The sequence below is a fragment of the Eubalaena glacialis genome, chromosome 18, assembly GCF_028564815.1.
Source record: "Eubalaena glacialis isolate mEubGla1 chromosome 18, mEubGla1.1.hap2.+ XY, whole genome shotgun sequence".
Lineage (NCBI taxonomy): Eukaryota > Metazoa > Chordata > Mammalia > Artiodactyla > Balaenidae > Eubalaena > Eubalaena glacialis.
The window spans coordinates 31,132,256-31,155,555 of NC_083733.1; the positions used below are offsets into that span (position 1 = coordinate 31,132,256).

Genomic DNA, 23,300 nt, shown 5'->3' on the forward strand with positions numbered 1-23,300 from the left:
AAGTTCTCGACTTAGTATGGAAAGAAAAAGAACTGTACGCTGAGGTTGCTAACATCTATGGTAAGAACAAATTTTCTATCTGTGAAAGTGTGAAGAAGGAAAAAGAAATTCGCACTAGTTTTGCTGTTGCACCGCAAACTGCAAAAGTTACGGCGACAGTGCGTAATAAATGTTTAATTAAGACAGGCAAGGTATTAAATCTGTACAATACGAAATTTTGAGACAGAGACCACAGTCACAGAATTTTTATTCCAGTATATTGTTATAACTGTTCTATTTTATTATTAGTTACTGTTGTTAATCCCTTACTGTGCCTAATTTATAAATTCAACTTCATCATGGGTAGGTATGCATAGGAGAAAACATAGTCTACATAGGGTTCAGTACTATCCGCGGTTTCAGGCATCCACTGGGGGTCTTGGAACGCATCCCCCGTGGATAAGGGGGGGACTACTGTACAATATTAGAAGGCCCTATCTTTCGCCACGCCCCGCCCCTAGTCTTGCCTATCTGTCTTCACTTCCGTTACTTTTCTTTTTCTCTGCCTCTATTCTATTCACACTTGTTGCTTCTGAAACATCCCAAAGTCATGTTCCATCTCTGAGCCTTCAATATTCACTCACTCACTCCTTCCAGTCTTTGCTCCAATGTTACCCAACTAAATGAAGCTTGACTTTCCTATTTAAAACTGTAAGCCTGCGCCTCACCCTTGTTATACAGGCTTACTTGCTTCTTTCCTGTCTCGCTTTGCTAAAACATAAGCTCCATGAGGGCTGGGATTTTTGTTCATTGCTGCATGCTCAGCATCTAGAAGAGTGCTTGGCAAACAGTAGATGCTTACTGTTAATTGAATAAATATCAATAATTGCACGGGGGTTAAAAAAATGCGACTTATCAAACAAGTTTTACTGAGCAGTGTAAGTGACTTCAAAAATAACAAAGATAAGGCATGACACACTGAAACAAACAAGATCAAATGAGCTTTGGGACCACAGACAGGGCTGCTGGGAAACTAATAAAAACATTAAAAAGCATTTTTTTTACTTATGAGTGCTCTAAAACTTCTAGTTGCAATTACACTCTAGCTTTTCATGGTCTCAAAGGCTGCTAAGAAATATAAAGCTACTCATTTCGAAATAGAGTTAAGAATTATGGAAACAAATTTCCATCCTTCAGTGGATTCAACTTTTCCGGAGTCAGAGACATAAATGGGAATCCTAGAGTTTCAAGAAAATTATTGCCAAGTCCCTGCTTTCTAGCCTATTACATACTCAACAGGAGTCATGGGCCTCTTCTTCCTTTTCCTCCTTTGTCCTTCATGGGAAACCTGGGAAATTATACCAAGAATCTGCAATAGTTGGCACTAGTTAAAATTCTTAAGAATTGTGCTTTTCTTCTATGAAGACCGTATCACAGAAAATATTTCCTTCCAAACAAACAAAAATAGTAACCAATAGTAACTGTTTCGGTGATCCTTTTGAAGGGGTTCAAATCAAAGAACAAGGTGTAGGACTATATTAAACCATGGGTTGTTAATATCTTCCCTGCAAGATTTGTTTTTTTATATCTCGGAGGAACAAGCAATTGCCAGCAAAGCTAGAATAGGAAAATCAAATACTCTGCCTATTTACACATGGTTCCCTAAAGCCATTCCTGATTAAAAACGGTACTATTTCAATCCTCCTACTGGAGGTAGCCATTAACTAGCACTGCTTGGGAAGTCAATGAATTTAGTATATAATTAATGATACATGTATCCTATACCAATTACTTCTCAATGACCTCTACTGGCAGAAATAAACCAAGGAGGGATGATTGGCTCATTATAAATCTACATGAAGACTTCACTGGGAAAAGGTATTGAGAGCAAAGTCCTGAAAGATCTTAAGCTTCAACTGAATTTAACTTCAGCAGGAAGTAATCACTTCTGTTTCTGGATACCCAGTGTATTTTACATGAACCTCTCCTGTGGCTGTAACACTCCCTTTTCACTAAGTAACCATGTGACATTGGACAAATCACTCCCATTCTCCCCGCCTCAGTGTTTTCATCTGCAAAATGAGAGGCTGAACTAGTTGAGTTCAGAAGTCCCTTCCGGATCTGACACTTCATCATTTCATAATTATAACCACCAGAGCACACCTTACTTCACCTATCCTCTCAAGGCAAGAAGGGCACTTGATTCACCTTTGGGGTTTCCATACTGTCTAGAACAGCTACCTGAACCTCCCTTAGCAACTGTTCAACCAACATGTTCAAGGATGCAGAAGACAGTACAGTTGTCTGAAATTTCCATTCTCTTTGCCCCCTTTAGGCCCTTCCCAACCCCAATCATGATTTTAACTGAAATGGTTCCCTTCGAGCTCACCCTTACCATACCTCTGGCAGGATTCTAAAGAGGCCAGAGAATTAAACATAGCACTTGTCACCTGGAAGAAATGCACCCAGCAAAACGTTTCAAGGCACATGCTTTTTAAACCATCTGACCCAACATGACATACACAGCCAGAGACCTAGAGAGGTTCCCTTTCGTAGTCTAATGCATCCCAGTCATCTGAGAGGAGGAACAGAAAGCTACAGCAGATGTTGTGGGGAGAGGGCAGTGAGGTGGCGGGGAGAAGGGAGGGCATCAGAACCTGCAAACAAGAGCAAGTAGAACATTCCCGTAACCTTTCCAGAGGTAGACATTTTAAAAACCAAACTCCCACAGGTAACTACACTGAAGGGGTAGGAAATACCTGCTCATAAGGCATTTAGCCTTAGCTGTTAGGACTCTGAAACCAGAATGTCTGCATTCAAATCCTAGTTATGCTAATTCATAGCTGTATAACCGTGGAAAAGTTCATCATCCTTCTGTGTCTCAGTTTCCTCATCTGTAAAATGAGGATAACAGTAGTACTTTGTTCATAGGGTTGTTGTAAAAATAAAATGGGTTAATACATGTAAAATGCTTCTACCAGTGCCTGGCACATAGTAGATGCTCAATAAATGAGAGCTCCCAGTATTGCTATTATTATGGGATAGAGTTCTGGGACCCTCGGGGGTTAAGAGAACGAAGGAATTACCCTGCTCCTACAGATTCAAATTCTGCAGTTCCCTCATCTAGGTGATAACCGCAAGGATAAAGCTTTATGTATTTATGTATATTTGTATACTTTATCAATCTTAACTACTCCCGATCACAGAAACTATTCATTAAAATTTTTCATTCCTTTCTGCAAGATATTCCAGGTTTCAAAAACTATTTGATCACCCACACTCTGGAAGTACAATAGGACTATTAAACAGAAGGGCTGAAAGTCTGTGGGAGCACAAAGACATCTTTGTAGCTGTTTGGGCTATCACATACCACCACCTCGGTTTCAGAGAGTTGCCTCCTTAAGAAAGAAACTAACAAACTCCATTGTTCGTTCACATCAGAGTTCTTGGATGTGATAGTTCTTAAATCCCTGGCAAGGCCTTATTAAAGATCAGAGGATCACGGTTCTTTCCATTAGGACAGTATCAAATCCCCTTCAAGCAATTTTCTTGGGTCAGCATCATTATTTGAGATGCTGGGGAAACTGGTGAAATTTCTAACCGCTAAACTAGTTCCTTGTTTCCGGCCGAAGACATAGGTAAAGTTAGAAAACATTTTTGAGACTGGGAAATGGTAAGATATTTAGAGAGAGCCAGGAGAGTTTTTGAGACTGGGAAATGGTAAGATATTTAGAGAGAGCCAGGAGAGTTTCTTATTTAAAATCCCTTTTCCAAAATAGTCGTTTTAGTAAATAAGAGTCAAATAACAACAAAATCCAATTAAAAACTAGCTTTCAGAAAACAATGACCCTTAAAAGTTCCAGTTGATTCCCTGATGGGATAGCTATTGGGTTGGCCAAAAAGTTCGTTCGGGCCTTTCCACAAGATGTTACGGAAAAACCCAAACGAACTTTTTGGCCAACCCAACAGAACTCTGCTTTTCCAAGCACCTTTTAATAAACAGGAAGAGATTAAACAGGCAGAAGAGCCAATATTACCTCTTGTACTCCTTTGCCAAATGATCAGGCAGAGAAAGTCAGCAATGGTCACTCTGTCTTTGATATGTTCACCTACCTTTTTTATAACCCTATTCTGAAAAGCAATGGGGACACACAACCTGAGCAAGCAAAGAAGGAAAATTTGGGCAGACCATAAAAAAGGTAGCCTGTGATCTCTGTTCCAAGGGCACCAGATTTCAGAAACTGCAAGAACGAGTTGGCCACAGCAACCCTCTCAGGTCTAAAACTGCAGAACTGAGGTGGGGCTGGAGAGTTTCCTGAAAATAGAGGCCTGTCGGCTTATAAAACCCACGTCAGCTGCTTCTGGAGAGTAAGGACAGTAGTGAAAACTGTAGGAAGCCAAGAACAAGTCTACATTTGACAAATCACTCCCTTCAAGACAGTGATGTCGACCGTAATAAAATATTTTGGCAAGGCTGGAAATGTACACCTGTGGGAATCTGGAAGGATTTGACAGATTTTTGTTTTCCCGGCCCTTTATCAGCAAGTTAATTATAGCAACTGTACGATCCATTCTGAGCTTTAGAGAAAGGCAGTTGGCTGTGTGAAACCAAGATGCTGCTCTCCTGGGCTTGGGAAAGACAATGACAGTAGTGCTTACGCATGAAAATATGCTATCTGAGCACAGTATAACGATGAGCCAGACAGCACAGCTGGATGAGGAAGAGGCATATTCTGTAGATATATGGGCGTGGCAAACCTTAGAAGGACACTCAACACCTATGTACACAAACACACACACACACGACCACATGTATCTCCAGAGCCTGCGCAACTCTGGTCATGTTACGTTCGGGGCTGCTTCTTCACAGAGCAGACTGTACCTTCACAGCTATAACTGTACACTGCCACCGCTGACCTGTCCACCAGATTTTCATCGTGATGCCAGCTCACGGCCATTTTCCCCATGCCAAAATACGGTTCCTCTTTCAGGTATGGCATTTTCCGGGGATCCATGAAATTCAACAAAGTTACGTTGTAGGCTGCTCGGTTCTTCATGTCTATCTCATCTTGTCCGTCAAAGGATGACCCCATGCCAACCCTGGGGAAATCCGGACCTATACACACTGGCACGGCATCGATATTGGCTCTCTCCTTAGCAGCAAGTTCTTCCAAAGCCTGGATGGTCTCTACCTGCAGGTAGTCGTTGAGCTTGAGGAAGGTTTGACAGGCGGCAGCTACTTCGGCCTCGTGGTACTTTGCATCAGAGCCTTTCACTGGCCAGGGCACCGTAAAGAGCCTGGTGTTCAGGTACTTGTAGGTGCAGCCGGGGTTACCAATGAGGATGCGAGAGACTGGAGTGAGCAAATCTTTGCCTTGGATCCTCACCAGGTCCCGAAATAAGCAGCCGTGCTTGTGCAGCGTGAGAAAGGCTTCTTGAACCTCTTTATGGAGCTCCTCGGGGACGCTGGCGGCTTCTCGGAGAATTAGTTTAGGATATTTCAGCTGCCACTAAAACAAAAGTGAAGCAAAATATGCATTTATGGATAGCTATAATTTTACTAATTCCAAAAGTATGTGTTTCTTTGTAAGCTTTAGGAGAAAAAAGGACTGTCGCGGGGTATTTCTAAACAGGATTCATACCTCTCTAGCCTAAAATAGAAAACTAAATAAAACAAATGTCATCAACTCTCCAGCCAGGAGTTTTCAGTCCAAGCTTGAACAATTGCAAACAATTATAAACAAAATGATAATAATTTGGTCTTTGGTCTCCCCAGCTCCCGCTATGACCACTTCTCCCCAACCTCAACCTGTCTTCCAGCCTTTGGTCCTCCAAAAAAACACAACATTATTCATTAACTGCTTGATACCTATTTTTTAAGTGCTTACTGAGTGCTGTGTACTCTTCTAAATGATTTATACACGCTAACTCATTTACTTCTTACAACTTTATGCGGCGGTACTATAATTATCTCTAGTTCATAGATGAGAATACTGAAGCAGAGAGACATTCTAAAAACTTGCCCAAAGTCACACATAGCTGAGAAATAGGAGAGCTGGAATTTGAAGCCCCGGGGCCCCAGAGTCGAGCTCCAGAGCGTGAGTTCTTAACTACAAGATTGCATGGCCTCTCAGTAAATGACGAACTGGTTTCTGCTTCAACGCTTCCACTGAAAGAGAAATCACTTCACTTTGTGAGTTAGACACTGAGTCCCATGAACACAACAGCCGTGATAATTTTGTTCCCAGCTATAATACTAGTGCCCAGAATGTACTTGGTAAATGCTGGATGGATGAATGAATGAATGAATGAGGTATCCCACTGCAATTTAGAAAGTTGTAATAATTCTACTGGTGTCACTGGAGGAGAGTACTATAAGATAATGCCCTCCTCTAATACAGAAACACAGGGATTTACTGATGCAGTTTAGGACTTCATTAACTTTTCAGCTACCATTTCTGGCTCTAACATGTGAATTGGCATCAAGCCAGAGTTCCCTGATTCTACACAGTGAAACTGAGTTTTTTTAAAACCAAAGCACAGGATTTCACATTTACCCCTATGAAGTGTAATCTGACTGGTACCTTTTTAGTATTGTGCTGCCTACCATTTTTGACACTTTTCTTCTATATCTTCATTCAGTAATCGTTCATATGATAAACAGGGCAAGACCATTATTCTTCCATACATTTTTTTTTCATTCAACTATGTCTATAGAGCACCTACCAAACACTAGACAGAGATAAGGTTCCTGTCCTCACAGAGCTTTCTACCAAATCAGGTAAATAAAGAAAAGCAATCCCAAGTTGTGTTAAGTACTGGGACAGAAACAAACCAGTGGGAAATCTGTCATTAGAGTAGGAAACTCTCACTTGGAGCTGGCGTTTAGGCTGAGCTCTTCAGGAAAAGAAGGCACCAGCCACATGATGAACTAGAGAAAGACCTTCCAATAAAAGGGACCAAAAAATACAAAGGCACTGAGGATGGAGACCAGCCTATTCCAGAGACAAAAAGAAGACCAGTTTTACCAGAGCAAAAGAGCCAAAGGCAGAGTGACATGCAATGAGGATGAAGAAGAAGGCAGAGCTGGATCACACAGAGCCTGGGAGGTCAAAGTAAGGAATCTGGATTTGACTCCAGATTCAGTGCAATGGAGGACTTCAAAGGGCAAAGAGCAATTTGATTTACATTTTATAAAAATCACTCAGTTAAAATATTGGGCATGGATTGGAAAGAGGCAAATGTCAAAGTGGAAAATTCTATCAGCTGCTATTACAACCATCCAGGAGAAAAGTGATGATGGTCTGAAATAGAAACAGAAATAAACAGACAGCTAAAATACATATTTTATAGGCAGAGCAAATAGACACATTATGAATTAGATGTGAGGGATGATGAAGGGAAAGAAATTACGGATGACTTCCAGATTTCTGGACTTAATAACTGAATAAACAATTTACTATTTTTTAAATTAATTTATTTTATTTACTATTTTTTATTTTTGGTTGCACTGGGTCTTCGTTGCTGTGCGCGGGCTTTCTCTAGTTGTGGCAAGCGGGGGCTACTCTTTGTTGCGGTGCGAGGGCATCTCATTGTGGTGGCTCCTCTTGTTGTGGAGCACGGGCTCTAGGAGCATGGGCTTCAGTAGTTGTGGCACTCGGGCTCAATAGTTGTGGCACACGGGCTTAGTTGGTCCACAGCATGTGGGATCTTCCCGGACCAGGGCTCGAACCCGTGTCCCCTGCATTGGCAGGTGGGTTCTTAACCACTGCGTCACCAGGGAAGCCCTACTATTTTTTAAAATAAGAAAGACTGGGGCAAAACAAAACAGGGAGAAGAACAGGAAGGAATGAGGAGCTCCATTTTGAAGCTGTAGCCATTAAGATGGCAATGAAATCTTCAGATGGAGATGAGGAAGCAAATGGATAGATACATCTGGAGCCCAGAGGAGACAGTGGGGCTAGGGAAATCAAGGTGGGAGCTGTCAGCACAGCACACAGTTGATATTTAAGACCTGGGAATGGCTGAGGTCTCCTAGGGGAACAGCACAAACACAGAAGCGAACCCAAAGCCATTTTCTGAGTCACGGAGGAAGGCTCAACAGAGGAAACCTTTGAGGTAGAAAACCAGGAGAGTGTATTATCGCAGAAGCCAATGGAGAGGAGCACCTCAAGAAAGATGGAGGAGTCAACTATGTCAGCTGCCCCTGAGAAGCCAAGTGAGATGGGGACAGAAATTATCCACTATTTTGGGCAGCACGGAAATCACTGATGACAATGACAAGGGCAACTTCAGCAGAGTGAGGGGGATGAGAGTCAGCTGATGATGGAACGAAAGAGGAGGCGGTGGAGGTGGCATTTATATGTCTGTTGGCATCATTCTGCTATGAAAGGGAAGAGAAAAATGGAGCTGTTGATGCAAGGGAACGCTAGACCAAGGGACGATCTTTAACAATGGAAGACGGAAGGGTACTCTAGGGTTTGCCAGCATACTCATGGGAATGACACCAGAAGAAGAGGTTGATGGTACAGAAGAGACGGTGATTAACTACAGGAGCAAAGTCCTTGAGTGTCTCGAGCAGGGGGATAACTATTTGAGGCTGGAAATTCAGGGAAGGTTTCTTTGGGAAAGCGACCAAGAGGATGTGAAGGACCTGCCAGGTATGGAGTTGGGGGGGAAAGCCTGCCTTGAAGATGAATTACTGAACTGCTGGGCCCTTGAGGCCGATAGGAAAAGAAGCAGATGTGGTCAGAGGTGAGAGGGACATGAGTTATCAGTGAAAAAAAAATTTTTTGAATACATTCCCATGTCATTATTATTGTTTTATTTTTAGAGTGTTGTTTTTGATGTTAAGGTATTTACATGTGATACTCATATGGTTACGTGACTTTCCCAGGTCCTTAGAGTTATAATTCCCCTGTATTAAATATATCTTCGCTAGTCTCCAGGCCCAGTCTGTACTGAACAATAGCAGCAAGAGTGTATGTATATGTGTCTGTATTATTTCCAGGCTTCTTCCTCTCTCAGTCCCAGAGGGAATGTGTTTCAAAACCAAGTTCTTGGGAATTATCTTACTTTTCTTTAATATTTCATACTAAGGACTATTTAAAGAACACTGGAATTGTTAAGAAAGTACGGAGAAATTTCCTTTTAATCACTGCTGCTAGTTAGATGTGCCTTCAAGTATACTGAGGCCTCAGGGACCTGCTCCGAGAATCACCAGTTTAGCGACAAAATTAGAGTTACTGCTCATGGCTCCAGAATGTTCTGTCTCTTGCTACTAGATTACGTTGCACTCTTCATGAATTGTGTAAACAGAAAGTATATTTCTGTCTCTGTTGTTCTACTGGGATGAAAGAGGTATAGAAACCAGAAATCCTAAATGGATCCCTGGTGGTCTCAATGACAGTTGATAGTAGTGCCACCTAACTCTGCTTTTTGTCACTTTATGATCACACATCTCACACAGGCACTCTGAGAAGCAGGGCAGTCTTACTATGCTTTCCTAGTAAAGTCATTTTCCCACATTCAGACTTGACTAATTCATTTCTCTTCTTTGTACTTCCTCAAACTTACTGCATCCTTTCTACTATTTCTTGCATTCTGGATCAGGCAGAATAGGCTAGACAATGCTGTAGTAGCAACCCTCAAATCTCAGTGGCTTCACCCAACAATATTTCTTGTTCACTTCACATATTATTTGTGGGTTGGCAGAGAGTCACTACCCATTAAAGTAGTAACGCAGGGGTCCAAGCAGCCACCAGATGGTTACAATGCAAACGGAAAAAGAGTGTGCTGGAGGGCCTGGCACTGGCAATGAAACACTCCAGGCTAGAAGTGACGGCTATCATTTTTCACTGGACAGAAATAGTCACATGTTTCATCCAATATGAGAGGGCCCAGAACTGTAATTCTACTTTGGGACCCAAAAGCTGGGTGACAGGGGAGGGATGGAGAACCATTTGGCAAACAGCCCTAATGATCGGCACACACTCTTAGCTAGTGATTCGTTTTATATTTTCACTTAAGTGTCCCTCCTTCACCCCTGCAAGACCCCCTGAAACTCAGTCATCTACCTATTATCAAATTTACAATCTTATCTGAACTTAAATCTGCTTTTTCCTTCCAGCCTATTCCAGTATAGGAAGGATCTTTTCTCCCGTTCAAATGTTTTTGATCATATACTCCCGCCAGTAACAAATTTTGAGCATATACAGTAGTGCCCAAATCTTTAGCAATTGGCTCTCTGGGGAAAAAAAAAAAAAATCAGCCTTGATTTTTAGTGTTTCCTGATTTCTTTGATGTAAATATATAGATTTATATCAACAGAAAAAATCACACATAAATTGAGAAGGCTCTCAATTAAATACAGAAAAAAAAAACTTAACTGCACCAGGTCAGAAAAAACACAAATTAATATTATATTATATTTGTATTATATTACATTTGTATTATAATATTGTATTTGTATTATATTACATTTAGTTTAGTTTTACCTATCAAGTTTGCAAAAAACAAAATTTTATCATGGTAATACACATTGTTGCTGAGAACAAAATCAAATGCTCTGATAGTCTGCAATTAGGAAGGCAAATTATTACAACCTTGCTTAAGGCCAATTGGACAAGATCTATCAGAACCTAAACATGTTCATATCTTTTCATCTAGTCATTCTACTTCCAAGAATTTGTCATAGGGAAATAATTAGAGAAATGTACCAAGACTATAAGGATATTCACCATACTGTTATCTATAATAATTAAAAACTGAAAACCACCAAAATGCCCAAAGAGAGGAAAATGGTACATTCATGTGATGAAATACTAACGTAACACATTTTAGAAGAATTTTTATATGTTTTATGAGAAACGTTAAGTAACAAACTACTGCTATACAAGAAATCAGTAACAACATACTTAGACAATAAGGTCGTAGTTTCATAAAAATAAAAAAAGTATATATGTAAATACTCATAGAAAAGAAGATTTGGAAAAAAAAATACAGCCAAAAGTTTCTGGTGGTTATCTCTGGGTAATGCACTTGGGTGTAATTTTAATTTTCTTCTTTAGACATCTGTATAATTTTCAAATTTTCCAAAATAAATGTAGAATACTTTTTAAATCAGAAAAGATGTTACATTAGAAAATTCTTAATTTCACGACATCTCTCGTATGTGCCAAGAGATTCTTTCTGATGACTCTAAATTTTAAAAAAATTTCAAGATAACTTCTGCTACTGTCTAAATGTGACTTGGAATGTTGCTCAATGCTCTAGGAAATTTTGATTTTACCACAGGGAACACCAATAACAATAACTGGATAATTTTGTCATAATCTCCAAAAAATGCAAGAGAGAAAATCCCCAAGCTTAAATGCCCTTTATGGTATATAAAGTTATTAGATTAGTGCCTGGCACATAAAAGTGCCACGTGGTGTTTGTTAAATTTTTCTTTAAAGACAACAGCAGGTAACTCTGGAAAAGAAATGAACATTAAATAATATTAGTTATTTAATAAATAAGTTCACTTTCCATTTTGGACAGGTACAGGTAGAACATCAGATATCACATGATAATTTGGAACAGCTGTTGGCACATTTTCAAATATGTTAGAATTTTTTTTTGTTTAATCCCATTAAAGTTTTTCCAGGGAGTATACAGTCATGCAATTATATTAGTAGTTGTCTGGTCACATAATATATTTCTTGAGCTCTACAAAAGATTCTATGACATAAATGACAATTATATAGTTTAATAAGTATTTGGAAAGGTATATTTTTTAATTGAAGTAGAGCTGATTTACAATGTTGTGTTGGTTTCAGGTACACAGCAAAGTGAATTCAGTTATACATATATATGTATATATTCTTTTTCAGATTATTTTCCATTATAGGTTATTACAAGATATTGAATATAGTTCCCTGTGCTATACAGTAGGTCCTTGCTGTTTATCTGTTTTATATATAGTGGTGTGTATCTGTTAATCCCAAACTCCTAATTTATCCCTCCCCCACCCACTTCCCACTTTGGTAACCATAAGTTTGTTTTCTATGTCTGTGAGTCTATTTCTGTTTTGTAAATTGGAATGGTATTTTAGATATAAATTGCCAACATGCCAAGCCTTTATCAATGGCTAAAAGATACAGAATGTTAGCTTCTCTGGAGAATAAGCTTTATTTTCTACCTAGTTTAAATCATTATATAAAAATTCTACTTCCTCCTCTCACATCAAGGGATGGTTCTGAAACAATTTCATCATATGGAGAAGCCAGACATGGCATTAAATGAATAAGATACCAGTTTACAGGAGGCTCACCTAAATGAAGCCCAATGGAACTCAACCTTTCAGAGAGTGAAATAAAATTTAAAAATCTTCCAGTGACCCAGAAAATGCACTTCATGTAAGTGCTAGGATACTCTGATTTCATGGGAGTATATTTCTAATCTGGCTGTTAACAGATTTTGCTGGTTAACATACTTTATATTTTGCACTCTATAGAAATTCGCACTATATCAGTCATCATATTTTCTATATAATTTTCATTGTAAATTGCTTATGACTTGGCAGCCATCCCAAGACAAATGGGCTAGACACTTATTTGGCCTAGCCCCCAGCTGCAAGATGCTGAGCTGCCTCCCAAAAGAAGCAGGCACTCTTCCCAAGTCACTGCCCAGGCCTTGCTACAGCTCTCACAGGGAGTCTCGTGATCACGTGTCATGTGCTACAAAGTGACACAAAATGTGTGTTCACTCATTCATTCAGTAGTTCATTTTTTGTTTATGGAAAATTTATGGAATATCCATTTGTACCAAACACTGTATAAGTGCCGTAAGTATAATGATAAAAACAAGTTAGGTCCTGTTCCATAGCATCTCATAGTTTAACAGTAGAAACAGAAATAGGGACAAAGAGTTAGAGATTTGAGACTTCTCACAACAGAAGTATGAATATACTACTATGGGAGCAGGGAATAAATTATTAGGAAGGGAGTCTGGATAATTCTCATTTATTGAATACATATTTATCGAGCACATATTATTTGCAAAGCACAAGGTGCTGGGAATACAGAGAAAGCAAAACTTCTGTATGCTCTCCGGGAGCTCATATTTATATATATAGTAAAAGTATATAGTATACATAGTTCATTCTATACATATATAGAATTTTACTTATTTATTTAGTATTTACTTATTTGTTTAATGAAATATATTTATTTTATATTTTATATTGTGTATTGTTGTATTACTGTGTATTGATGTATTTTAGATTGTGATATGTGCTATGGAGAAAAACAAACCCAAGTAAGTAAGATAGGAGTGCCAGGGGTGATTGTCGCTATTTTACACAGGATGGGCAGAGAAGGCCTCTGATGAGGTGACATCTGAGCTGAGAAAGGCAAGAAATGAGCACACAAGCCCTGCAGATACCTGGGGGGAAGAGAGTTCCAGGCTGAGGGAACATTAAGTGCAAAGGCCTTGGGGCAAGAGTGTGCTTGGTTTATTCCAGGAAGAGCAAGAATGCCAGAGTGGGAAGAGGAGGAGGTGGGGAGAAGCAGGAAATGAGGGAAGAGAAGCAGTCAGGAGCCAGATCTTGCCCTGCTTTGTAAGTGACTGTCAGGGCCTAGGCTTTTACTCTGCAAAGATGGGAAGCCACTGAAGGGCTCTGAGCAAGTCTAGTGAGCTGATATATGTTTTAAGAAGAACACTACTACTGATGCTATGTTAAAACAGTCTGGAGGTGGGAGCAGGAGAAGAAGTTAGGCATGGCAACCATTTGAGAAAGAGATGGTGGTAGCTCTGGCCACGGTGCACATGGCAGAGGTAGTGAGAAGCGTTCCAATTTTTAATATATTCTGAAAGTTACACAAGTGGGACTTCCTGGTATCATCACAGAAGGGACTGTATTTAAACAAAGTCTTTAAGGATGAGTAGATACTCACCAGACAGAAAAGGGGATGTGGGTACTCTAGACCCAGGGGACAACAGGTACAAGGGCATGAAAGGATGACAGGCACAGCAAAGCCAAGGTGTAGTGAGAAACTCTGTGTGACAGGAGTTTGAGGCTGGACACTATGTCAGGGAATGGGGTGGAGACTAGACCAGGGAGGTTGTTTGGGGCCATACAGTCAATGGCCTTGTAGGGTATGCAGAGGAGTTTGAACTTGACCTCAGAGGCAAGACAGACCCAACAAAATTTACAAAGCAAGGAGTGACAAGTCTGCCATATTTATCGGAACACAATTCTGATGGCATTGGGGCGGGCACAAGGAACACCAACTAGGAGACTCTTAAAACTGTGCTTGTGGAAGATGACAGATGAGGAACTGATTTCACACAGTGTCGGTGGGACTGGAAAAGAAGAAACCACTTAGGGCTTAGGGAAGCCATGGAGAGAAGCTGAGGACAGCAAGGGTCCGATTTGAACAACTGGACAACAGGGATGTCAGTAGAGAAGGGAATGAATGGAAGGCAGGATCCCTGTAAAATGTAAGTCATATCCTGTCGCACTTGTGCTCCAAACCCTGTCACGTCTTCTCCTCTCACTCAGTCACGGCCAGTGTTCTCACTGTAGACGGCAAGTTCCTGTAGAGTCGGGCCACTGCTCTCCGATCTCATCTCCTTCTACTCTCCCCAGCTCTCTCACTTCCCTCCAGATGTGTTAGCCTCAGCTGCTTGTCCTCAAACATATCTTAGAGGCTTTGCTGTTCCCTCTGTCCAGAACATTCTTCCTGCAAGTATCTACATGGCTTGCTCCCACACCTCCATAAGGTCTTCATTCAAATGTCACTGTAGGAAGACCTTCTGTGACCGCCCCAGTTGCAATCCCCCACCTATAGTCTCTACCCCCCTTACCTCCTTTACTTATCTCCATACCAGTCTTCCCTTCCGATATTTATCTTTCAGTTATTTCTTTAATCTCTCCTCTCTCCCTCCCACCCCCCAACCCTACCAGACTCCACAAAAAATAAGCCCAAAGAAGGCAAGAATCTTTTGTCGGTTTTCACAACTTCATCTCTAATGTCTAGAACATTACCTGGCACAGAGTGGGAGAGCTAAATACATTTGTTGAATTAAGTAAGTAATGAATGCATATGGATCACGTTGAGTTAGATGTCTCTGCAAGACTTTTGGGTAGAGCCGCCCAGCAGGCAGCTGGAATTGGAGCCCCACAGGTCACAAGAGCGAAAACGGATGGACACAGAGGTTTGGGATCATCGGGATAAAATCAAAGCAATTCCAGAAGCACCAAGAGATACAGTAGGACAGTGCTTATGAGTCAGACCCAGTACCCAGACAGCCTCGATCCTGGCCTTTGACGCTTCGTGCTTATAAATCTTGAACAAAGTTTTAAACCTCTCGGTGCCTCTGAGCCTCATCTCTACAATGGAGTTTTAAAAACAACCTGCCTCAGAGGGTTGTGATAAGATTTGAATGAGCAAATACATATAAAGCAGTGAGGACAAGCTGGCAGATGGAAAGCACAAAACGGGGAATGCTGAGGAGGGGGGCACTGTCTCAGGATAAGAGAGGTAGCACTCCTATATCTGGAATCCAGAGGTTGTTTTCTATGTAATTCATTTCCTTGTGCTCTATAGTAAACCAACAGAGGTCCTCTCTGCTCTTCTGCTTTGAGTTTGTTGCTGTTGTTGTTTTCTTTCATTGGTTTTCTCTACAACCTTATCAGAAGAAACCAAAAAACTTCTCTGAAGGCACTGTGAATTTGAGCACGGTATACTGGGAAGCATACGGTATAGCAGAAAGAGCCTGGGTCCTCAGAGTCAAAAAATATGGGCTTGAACTCAAGCTCTGCCAGATTTGTAAAATAGGAATGACAGTATCTACCTTAAACACCCTGAGCCTGAAGAAGAGTAGCTGCTGAATACATATTTGTGGAATGAATGAATGAGGCTGCTGTGAGGATGAAATGTGACAGCCTTCATCCAACACAGCACAGTCCCTGGCACCTCGTAAGGGTCAATAAACAGACCCAATATGGACCCTGCAAAAAGTCTTGTTTTTATGACTGGCAGCTGGGTTGGCATTCCTGCGGCTAGGACCTGTTTAAGGGACCCAATGTCAGGTCTAAACTTTTTATTTATTCATGTCATTAAAAAGTATTTTTACTTCATCTTTTAAGAGAACAGATTTACTTTACAAAGGTTTGGTTGAAGCACTCCCTTATTATTAGGTGAACTTAAAGTGATTAGATGTTGGTATCAGGTTTGTTGTGGGTCTTACTAGCAAGATAAAAGTGAAGCCTTGAAAATAAACTCAAAATGGATTAGAGACCTAAATGTAAGACTGGACACTATAAAACTCTTAGAGGAAAACATAGGAAGAACACTCTTTGGCATAAATCACAGCAAGATCTTTTTTGACCCACCTCCTAGAGTAATGGAAATAAAAACAAAAATAAACAAATGGGACCTAATGAAACTTAAAAGCTTTTGCACAGCAAAGGAAACAACAAACGACAAAAAACAACCCTCAGAATGGGAGAAAATATTTGCAAATGAATCAATGGACAAAGGATTAATCTCCAATATATATAAACAGCTCATGCAGCTCAATATTAAAAAAACAAACAACCCAATCCCAAAATGGGCAGAAGACCTAAATAGACATTTCTCCAAAGGAGACATACAGATGGCCAAGACACACATGAAAAGCTGCTCAACATCACGAATTATCAGAGAAATGCAAATCAAAACTACAATGAGGTATCACCTCATACCAGTTAGAATGGGCATCACCAGAAAATCTACAAACAGCAAATGCTGGAGAGGGTGTGGAGAAAAGGGAACCCTCTTGCACTGTTGGTGGGAATGTAATTTCATACAGCCACTATGGAGAACAGTATGGAGGTTCCTTAAAAAACTAAAAATAGAATTACCATATGACCCAGCAATCCCACTACTGGGCATATCCTGAGAAAACCATAATTCAAAAAGACACATGCACCCCAATGTTCATTGCAGCACTATTTACAATAGCCAGGTCATGGAAGCAACCTAAATGCCCATCGACAGACGAATGGATAAAGAAGATGTGGTACATATATACAATGGAATACTACTCAGCCATAAAAAGGAATGGAATTGGGTCATTTGTAGAGATGTGGATGGATCTAGAGACTGTCCTACAGAGTGAAATAAGTCAGAAAGAGAAAAACAAATATCGTATATTAACACATATATGTGGAACCTAGAAAAATGGTACAGATGAACCGGTTTGCAGGGCAGAAATAGAGACACAGATGCAGAGAACAAACGTATGGACACCAAGGGGGGAAAGTGGAGGGGCGGTGGTGGTGATGGGATGAATCGGGAGATTGGGATTGACATATACACATTAATATGTATAAAATGGATAACTAATTAAGAACCTGCTGTATAAAAAAATAAATAAGATTCAAAAATTTTTTAAAAAGTGAAGCCTTGATAGTTGTTCTGTTTGCCTTGGAGTCTCCTTTTGTGGCTCAGCGTATGGCTGGCTCACAGCACCTGGGCTGTCCTTGGTGTTTAATCGTTCATGCACTACTTTCACCATACAAAAGCTAAAAAGGCTCAGAAGTTGCTTTGTAATAATGTGCATTATCACGTACCAGAAAGCGCCTATCTATGAAAATATTAGCAAGGATTTAAGAACTGATTACATTTGGGGGGTTTACCTGTTTTAAGGATACTTTTTAAAATTATTGTTTTCCTGATTACAAAAGAATACATGTTCATTTAGATAATTTGGAAAACTAGAAAAGCTCGAAAGAGAAAAGTCTACCAGCCTGGAATATAACATTTCTGTATCAGTCCCGCAGATTGTTCTAGAGGCCACCTCCCTGGGGAGGAGTATTTGTGTGTAAAACAAAATTAAAATCACACCAGATATTATTATATGTCTTGCTTTTTAAATGAGCTAATGCATACATTAATTCATTCATCCATTCAAGCAAACTAATTAAATACCTACTAGGTGCCAGGCCCTATATACAGTACAGAGAATGAGGGAAAGGAGCATATAAAGAAATCATTACAATAACCTGAGATAATTAAGGTACACATGAAGTACTACAAGTGCACACAAGAGGGAGCAGAGACAACCTCTGGGCTATAGACGTGTCAGGGAAGCATCCTACAGGAGATGACACGTGAGCTGTTACTAATAACAGGTAACACAGAAGTTCACGAAGGAAGGAAGATGGAAAGGATGTAGCAGGAAGACCCAAAATATAATACTGCACAGCTAGTCTGAGCTACTGCCAAAACCCAGTGTGGGTAAAAAGGTAAAAAAATGGGGAAGACGAGGCTGGAAATGCAGGAGCCGGGCAACAGACAGCCATTGTGGGATTTGAAGCAGAAGGCTGACATGCTTGGATTTATGTTTTGGTTTAAAAAAAAAAAAAAAGTCTACTACAGCTTTAAGGATTAAGAAAGAGGGGCAAAGAAAACTAGAGCAATCCATAAAAGGGCTGACCAGGTGAAAGGTAGTGAAGTTCTAATGACAATGGAGATGACAGATGATGTCCTGGAACTGAGAATGCACGGGAGACCTGGGATCCTAGATGGGTAAACTCATTCTTTCCTCTTTTCTTTCCATGGTTACTGAGAATCAGCTATACGCACGACAAGCATATGCTAGGTGCTGGAGAAACCAAGCTGATGTGGCCCAATTCTTATACCCCAAGAGCTAACATTCTAGTAGGAAAGAAGAGATGAAAAGGTACTATTTTTACTGCTCAGCATGCCTTTCTTTCCTTCTTTGGAACAGGGCTCCAATTTTCCTTTGGGAAAACCATCCATCTCTGACTCACACTCCATGCAATGTGAGTGGGAATGGTCATACTCCAACCCTACGCCACGAGCGGGTGCAGAAACTAGGCCAGGCAAACAGGAGCATCTCACTCCCCTGAACACAATGACCGATTCAGGGATAGGCGCATGCCTCTAACCAGGCCAACGAGACCATTACTGGGGGAATCAGACAGACCAGGAAAAAAGAAATCACAACCTTCTTCTAAGATCCTATGTGCTTAAGACCACATACCCCCTGGGCTGTCAGAGTCCTCCTGTACTATCAGGGGAGAGCTTATCTAGCATGAAGCCACACAGAAAAAAGCCAAGCCAAGAAACAGAAAAACAGTGATCAGATGACATCTTTCGAGAAACTGGATTCGGCCACGTACTCCTTGACATCTAAGTTAAGTAAGTCAATAAATTCCCCTTTTTGTCACAATGAATTTGTTTGTGATTTTGTCACTTGTAATTGAAAGAGTGCTGACTAATTCAGGGGGAGAGACACAGAATCGCACAACCGCAATACAATGTGATAGGTACAATCAAGTTATTTATAAGGTACAAGGAGCACAGCGGAGAGTGCAATCAATTCTGTTAGGAGGTAAGGTAAGTAAAGAAACTTTCACAAAGGAGGCGATGTTTACGTGAAGTCTCGAAAAATTAGTCATCTGGCAACAGGATAAGGGGCAAAAGAATACTCTATGCAGAAGAAACAGAAGGAGAGGAGGCAAGGAGTGAGGAAGAACTCAGAATGCTTGGGGAAGAAGAGACAGTTGACTGTGCTAAAGCACTAAGTCCAGAGCAGAAAGCAGATTGTGCAGGAATTTATATATTCTGGGGGTGAGGAGACACTGGATGACCAACTCAGACCACTTCACCTCTCATTTAACCTCTCTAGACCACAGTGGCTTCATAGGTAAAATAAGGTAGAGCAGGAAAAAATCAGTGCCGATTGACAAATATTAAAAGACCTTACCTGCTGATAGAATTCATCATCTTTGGGGGTCAGATAAGGAAGCCAAGTGTCTTCAAGCTCTTCAAGAAGCCTCAGTTTCTGTTTAAAAATAATAATGATTACAGGTGACTGAATATAAACTGACCCAAAACATAAGACAATCCCTTATTTTTTCCCATAAGAGACTACCCTCCAAAATTTAGCCAACTTGAATGTAGAAACTTTTCAAGAGAGAAATTAGTCAAAAGTCAATTATAAAATGTATTAATTTAATTACATGCATTTAAATTATACATCATATTAACTTAGACTTAATCATTTTATTCACTCTCACATTTCAGGAAGCAATTTGCTTCACTCTTGACGTGTATCTTTAACATCAGGGTCTTTTTCTTCATCACTAGAGTCACCTTTTGAGTTATCCAATCAAACTCAAATTGAGTTATCCAATCAGTTTTCCAGAACAAATCTTCCTGTCTGTATAATCTGCTTGAGACACAGCAGTTTTCGAATCCTTACTATCACTGAAACTCTCCAACCAAGCCACAAGTATCCATTTACATAACGTCAGGGTATTTGGAGAATTTATTCATCCTGTATACATTTATTTGAGATCATATCCACTTACACACTACTTTTTAAAAGTGACCTTTCATCCCTAGAATAATTACTAAATGTATCTTGAATATCTTTGCTTCTTTTCTTTTCCAATTTGATAAAGAAATCTTTTCAAGCACCCACAACTAGTGTTGTCTGAGGCCATTTCAAGCTACTATGTCTTCCAAATAGTACCCGTGCTGTTCAAACAAGGTAACTAAGAGAGGACCCCGCATTATAAAGTACTTTATAAGGAACCAAATACATACAAGATGACACCCTCCTTATAAGGGATTTTTTCAAAGAATATCTAACCTTATATTCAAGCATATGTGATATGTGTGTGTGTGTACGTGGCATATAAATAGCATATATATATGTGTACACAGACACACATACACATAGAAATCATCTATATACTATAGAAATTTTCTGAAAGAAAAAAAACAGAAAAGGCAGAAACAAATAAAACTGCAATGCGTTATTCAGGCTGTTGTCAGCCACTAAGGCACTTTTATAAGAATTAGAAAATGGTGTGCCTTACTCTGGGTTGATGCCCCCCTACTCCCTACAGCATGATTTGGAGAACACAAACTGGATTTTAGCCCCAACCTGTCCCAATGGGCACTGTCTTTATGCAGTGAACAACCTGCTCAACCAGACATGGTGGCCCTGAGAACCATCCTCTCGCATCTCTGGGCAGCCTTCTCACACCAACCCATCACAGAGTAGTCCAGAGCAAATACCCCTTCAGGCAGAACTCAAGTCCTTTCTGGATCTTTTGTATAATTATCCAAAGTGAATAAAGAAAAAAGGGAATAGAAAAATAGCAACCAGTTGACCTAAGACAGGCAAAAGAGTAAACTTTACTCTTATGCAAAATTCTAGTCTGTTTATATAATTAAAGCTTTCTGCTTTGTCTAAAAGGTACTTTCTCATTTGTAATGATAAGACTGGCTTACCAGTTAAGCTATGAAGAGTTTTCCTTTACAAGGACCTATAATACTAACACAAACCATTGGTTTATATAAATCATTGGTTAAGAGGTTTATCTGTTTTCCACATTAGCCATTATTTGGGACACAGAAAGAACTAATGATGTTTTCATGCCTATACTTGCACATTTATGCACTCCATCATGAACTTAAACAAAACCTATACCTCAATTTTCACTTCAGGCTCAGGAAAGCCTGCATTTTCCTATGAATCTTTTACCAGTCCTTTCTATAGACAGAACACTTACATGCCCCCAAAAAAGTTTTAATGTTTAAAAAAATGTTAAAGGCTTGAACAATTAAAATGTACATGGTATCTCAGACCTTGAGATGGCTCCACCTTACAAATACCACCTTAAAATCTCTTCAGGAGAGTCCATAAAGCTAATCTGCATATAAGAGGGAACACAAAGGTACAGATTTCTATTAGGAATTACATATTCCACCTTGACCAGATTAAACAGCAAGAGACCTGTCCCAAAGATGAACAAGCACCACTGGAGGCTGAAATTCCACTTATAATAAATACTTCAGTAAAATTATTATAAAAACAACCACTTCTCAGCTCAGTTGAGGTCCAGTGCATCAGACAGACAGAAAACATTATAACCTGGAAGGCTGTATCAAGAGGATAAAATTCTTTTTTATATATATAGTAGTCTGTATCTGTTAATCTCAAATTCCAAATTTATCCCTCCTCCTCCCTTTCCCCTTTGGTAACCCATAAGTTTGTTTTCTATGACTGTGAGTCTATTTCTACTTGTAAATAAGTTCATTTATATCATTTTTTTAAGATTCCACATCTAAGTGATATCATATGATGTTTGTCTTTCTCTGTCTGACTTCACTTAGTATGACAATTACTAGGTCCATCCGTGTTGCTGCAAATGGCATTATTTCATTCTTTTCTTATAGCTAAGTAATAATCCATTGTGTGTGTGTGTATATATATATATATACACATACATATATATATACACATATATATATATACACCACATTTTCTTTATCCATTCATCTGTTGATGGACACTTAAGTTGCTTCCATGTCTTGTTATTGTAAATAGTGCTGCTATGAACACTGGGGTGCAGGTATCCGAAAGGATAAAATTCTACAAGAATGTTCCTACCGTAGAGCAAGCAGAATATAAGTGGTCTTTTTCCACTGGGAATTTTAATTTTAATACTGTGAGCATTGTTATATCTCTATGACAGGAGAGAATGGGGTCAGGAAATCACTCAACTTAAGGCCACACAGATGAAATCTGCTCTGTACATCAACATTCACAACCTGTAATTCTACTGATTAACTAATGAGATCAATTATAAATAGCACTATTTATCAACTTAAAAAGAACCTTTGGTCATATTTGCCTTGGTGAAGTCAATCAGGAATGATTATTAGATTAAACTGGTAGTTCATGAACATCACACATTTCCTAAAAATTAAGATTGCTTTATAAAAAGGCATAGTCACTTTGAGCATAACTATAGAGAAACAAGCCCTCTCATACTCAGGAGTGCACAAGGGTACAATTCCCATGCAGGGCAACTGACAACTCCTATCGAAATTCAAATGCATTCCCTTTGATCCCAAAATCCTACTTCTAAGGATTTTAATTTCTTGTACCATGTTCTGAAGAATGTATGTACAAGTTTACTCACTGGACCACTATTTGTAGACCAGAAGCTTGGAAACATATTAAAAACCACTTAGTTGTATACTTAAAAGGTTGAATTTTATGGTGTGTGAATTATATCCCAACTAAAAAAAAAAAAGATTAGAAACAGTGCCAGTGTCCATCCACAGAGGATGGTTAAATAAATGCTGGTACATCCACACAATGAAATACAAAGCAACAGTAAACAAGAATGAGGAGGCTCCCTTTAGTGAAACAAGGAGCTCTCCAGGACACATGGGGAAAAGAAAGGCAAGGGAAAGAATATCTGCTTGTATTTGCATAAAGAAACATAAAGGACATGCGAC

General features: G+C 39.7%; 1 protein-coding gene across 1 annotated transcript in view; it reads right to left on the reverse strand.

Annotated features, from left to right (window-relative positions):
- FTO (FTO alpha-ketoglutarate dependent dioxygenase) overlaps nucleotides 1-23,300 on the reverse strand; it is a 374,026-nt gene that overhangs the window by 259,277 nt on the left and 91,449 nt on the right. The window contains exons 2-3 of the mRNA XM_061173250.1: nucleotides 19,744-19,821; nucleotides 4,862-5,489 (exon numbers count right to left, since the gene is read on the reverse strand). Of these exons, the coding sequence (XP_061029233.1) occupies nucleotides 4,862-5,489; nucleotides 19,744-19,821 (706 nt within the window). The remainder of the gene's footprint in view (nucleotides 1-4,861; nucleotides 5,490-19,743; nucleotides 19,822-23,300) is intronic.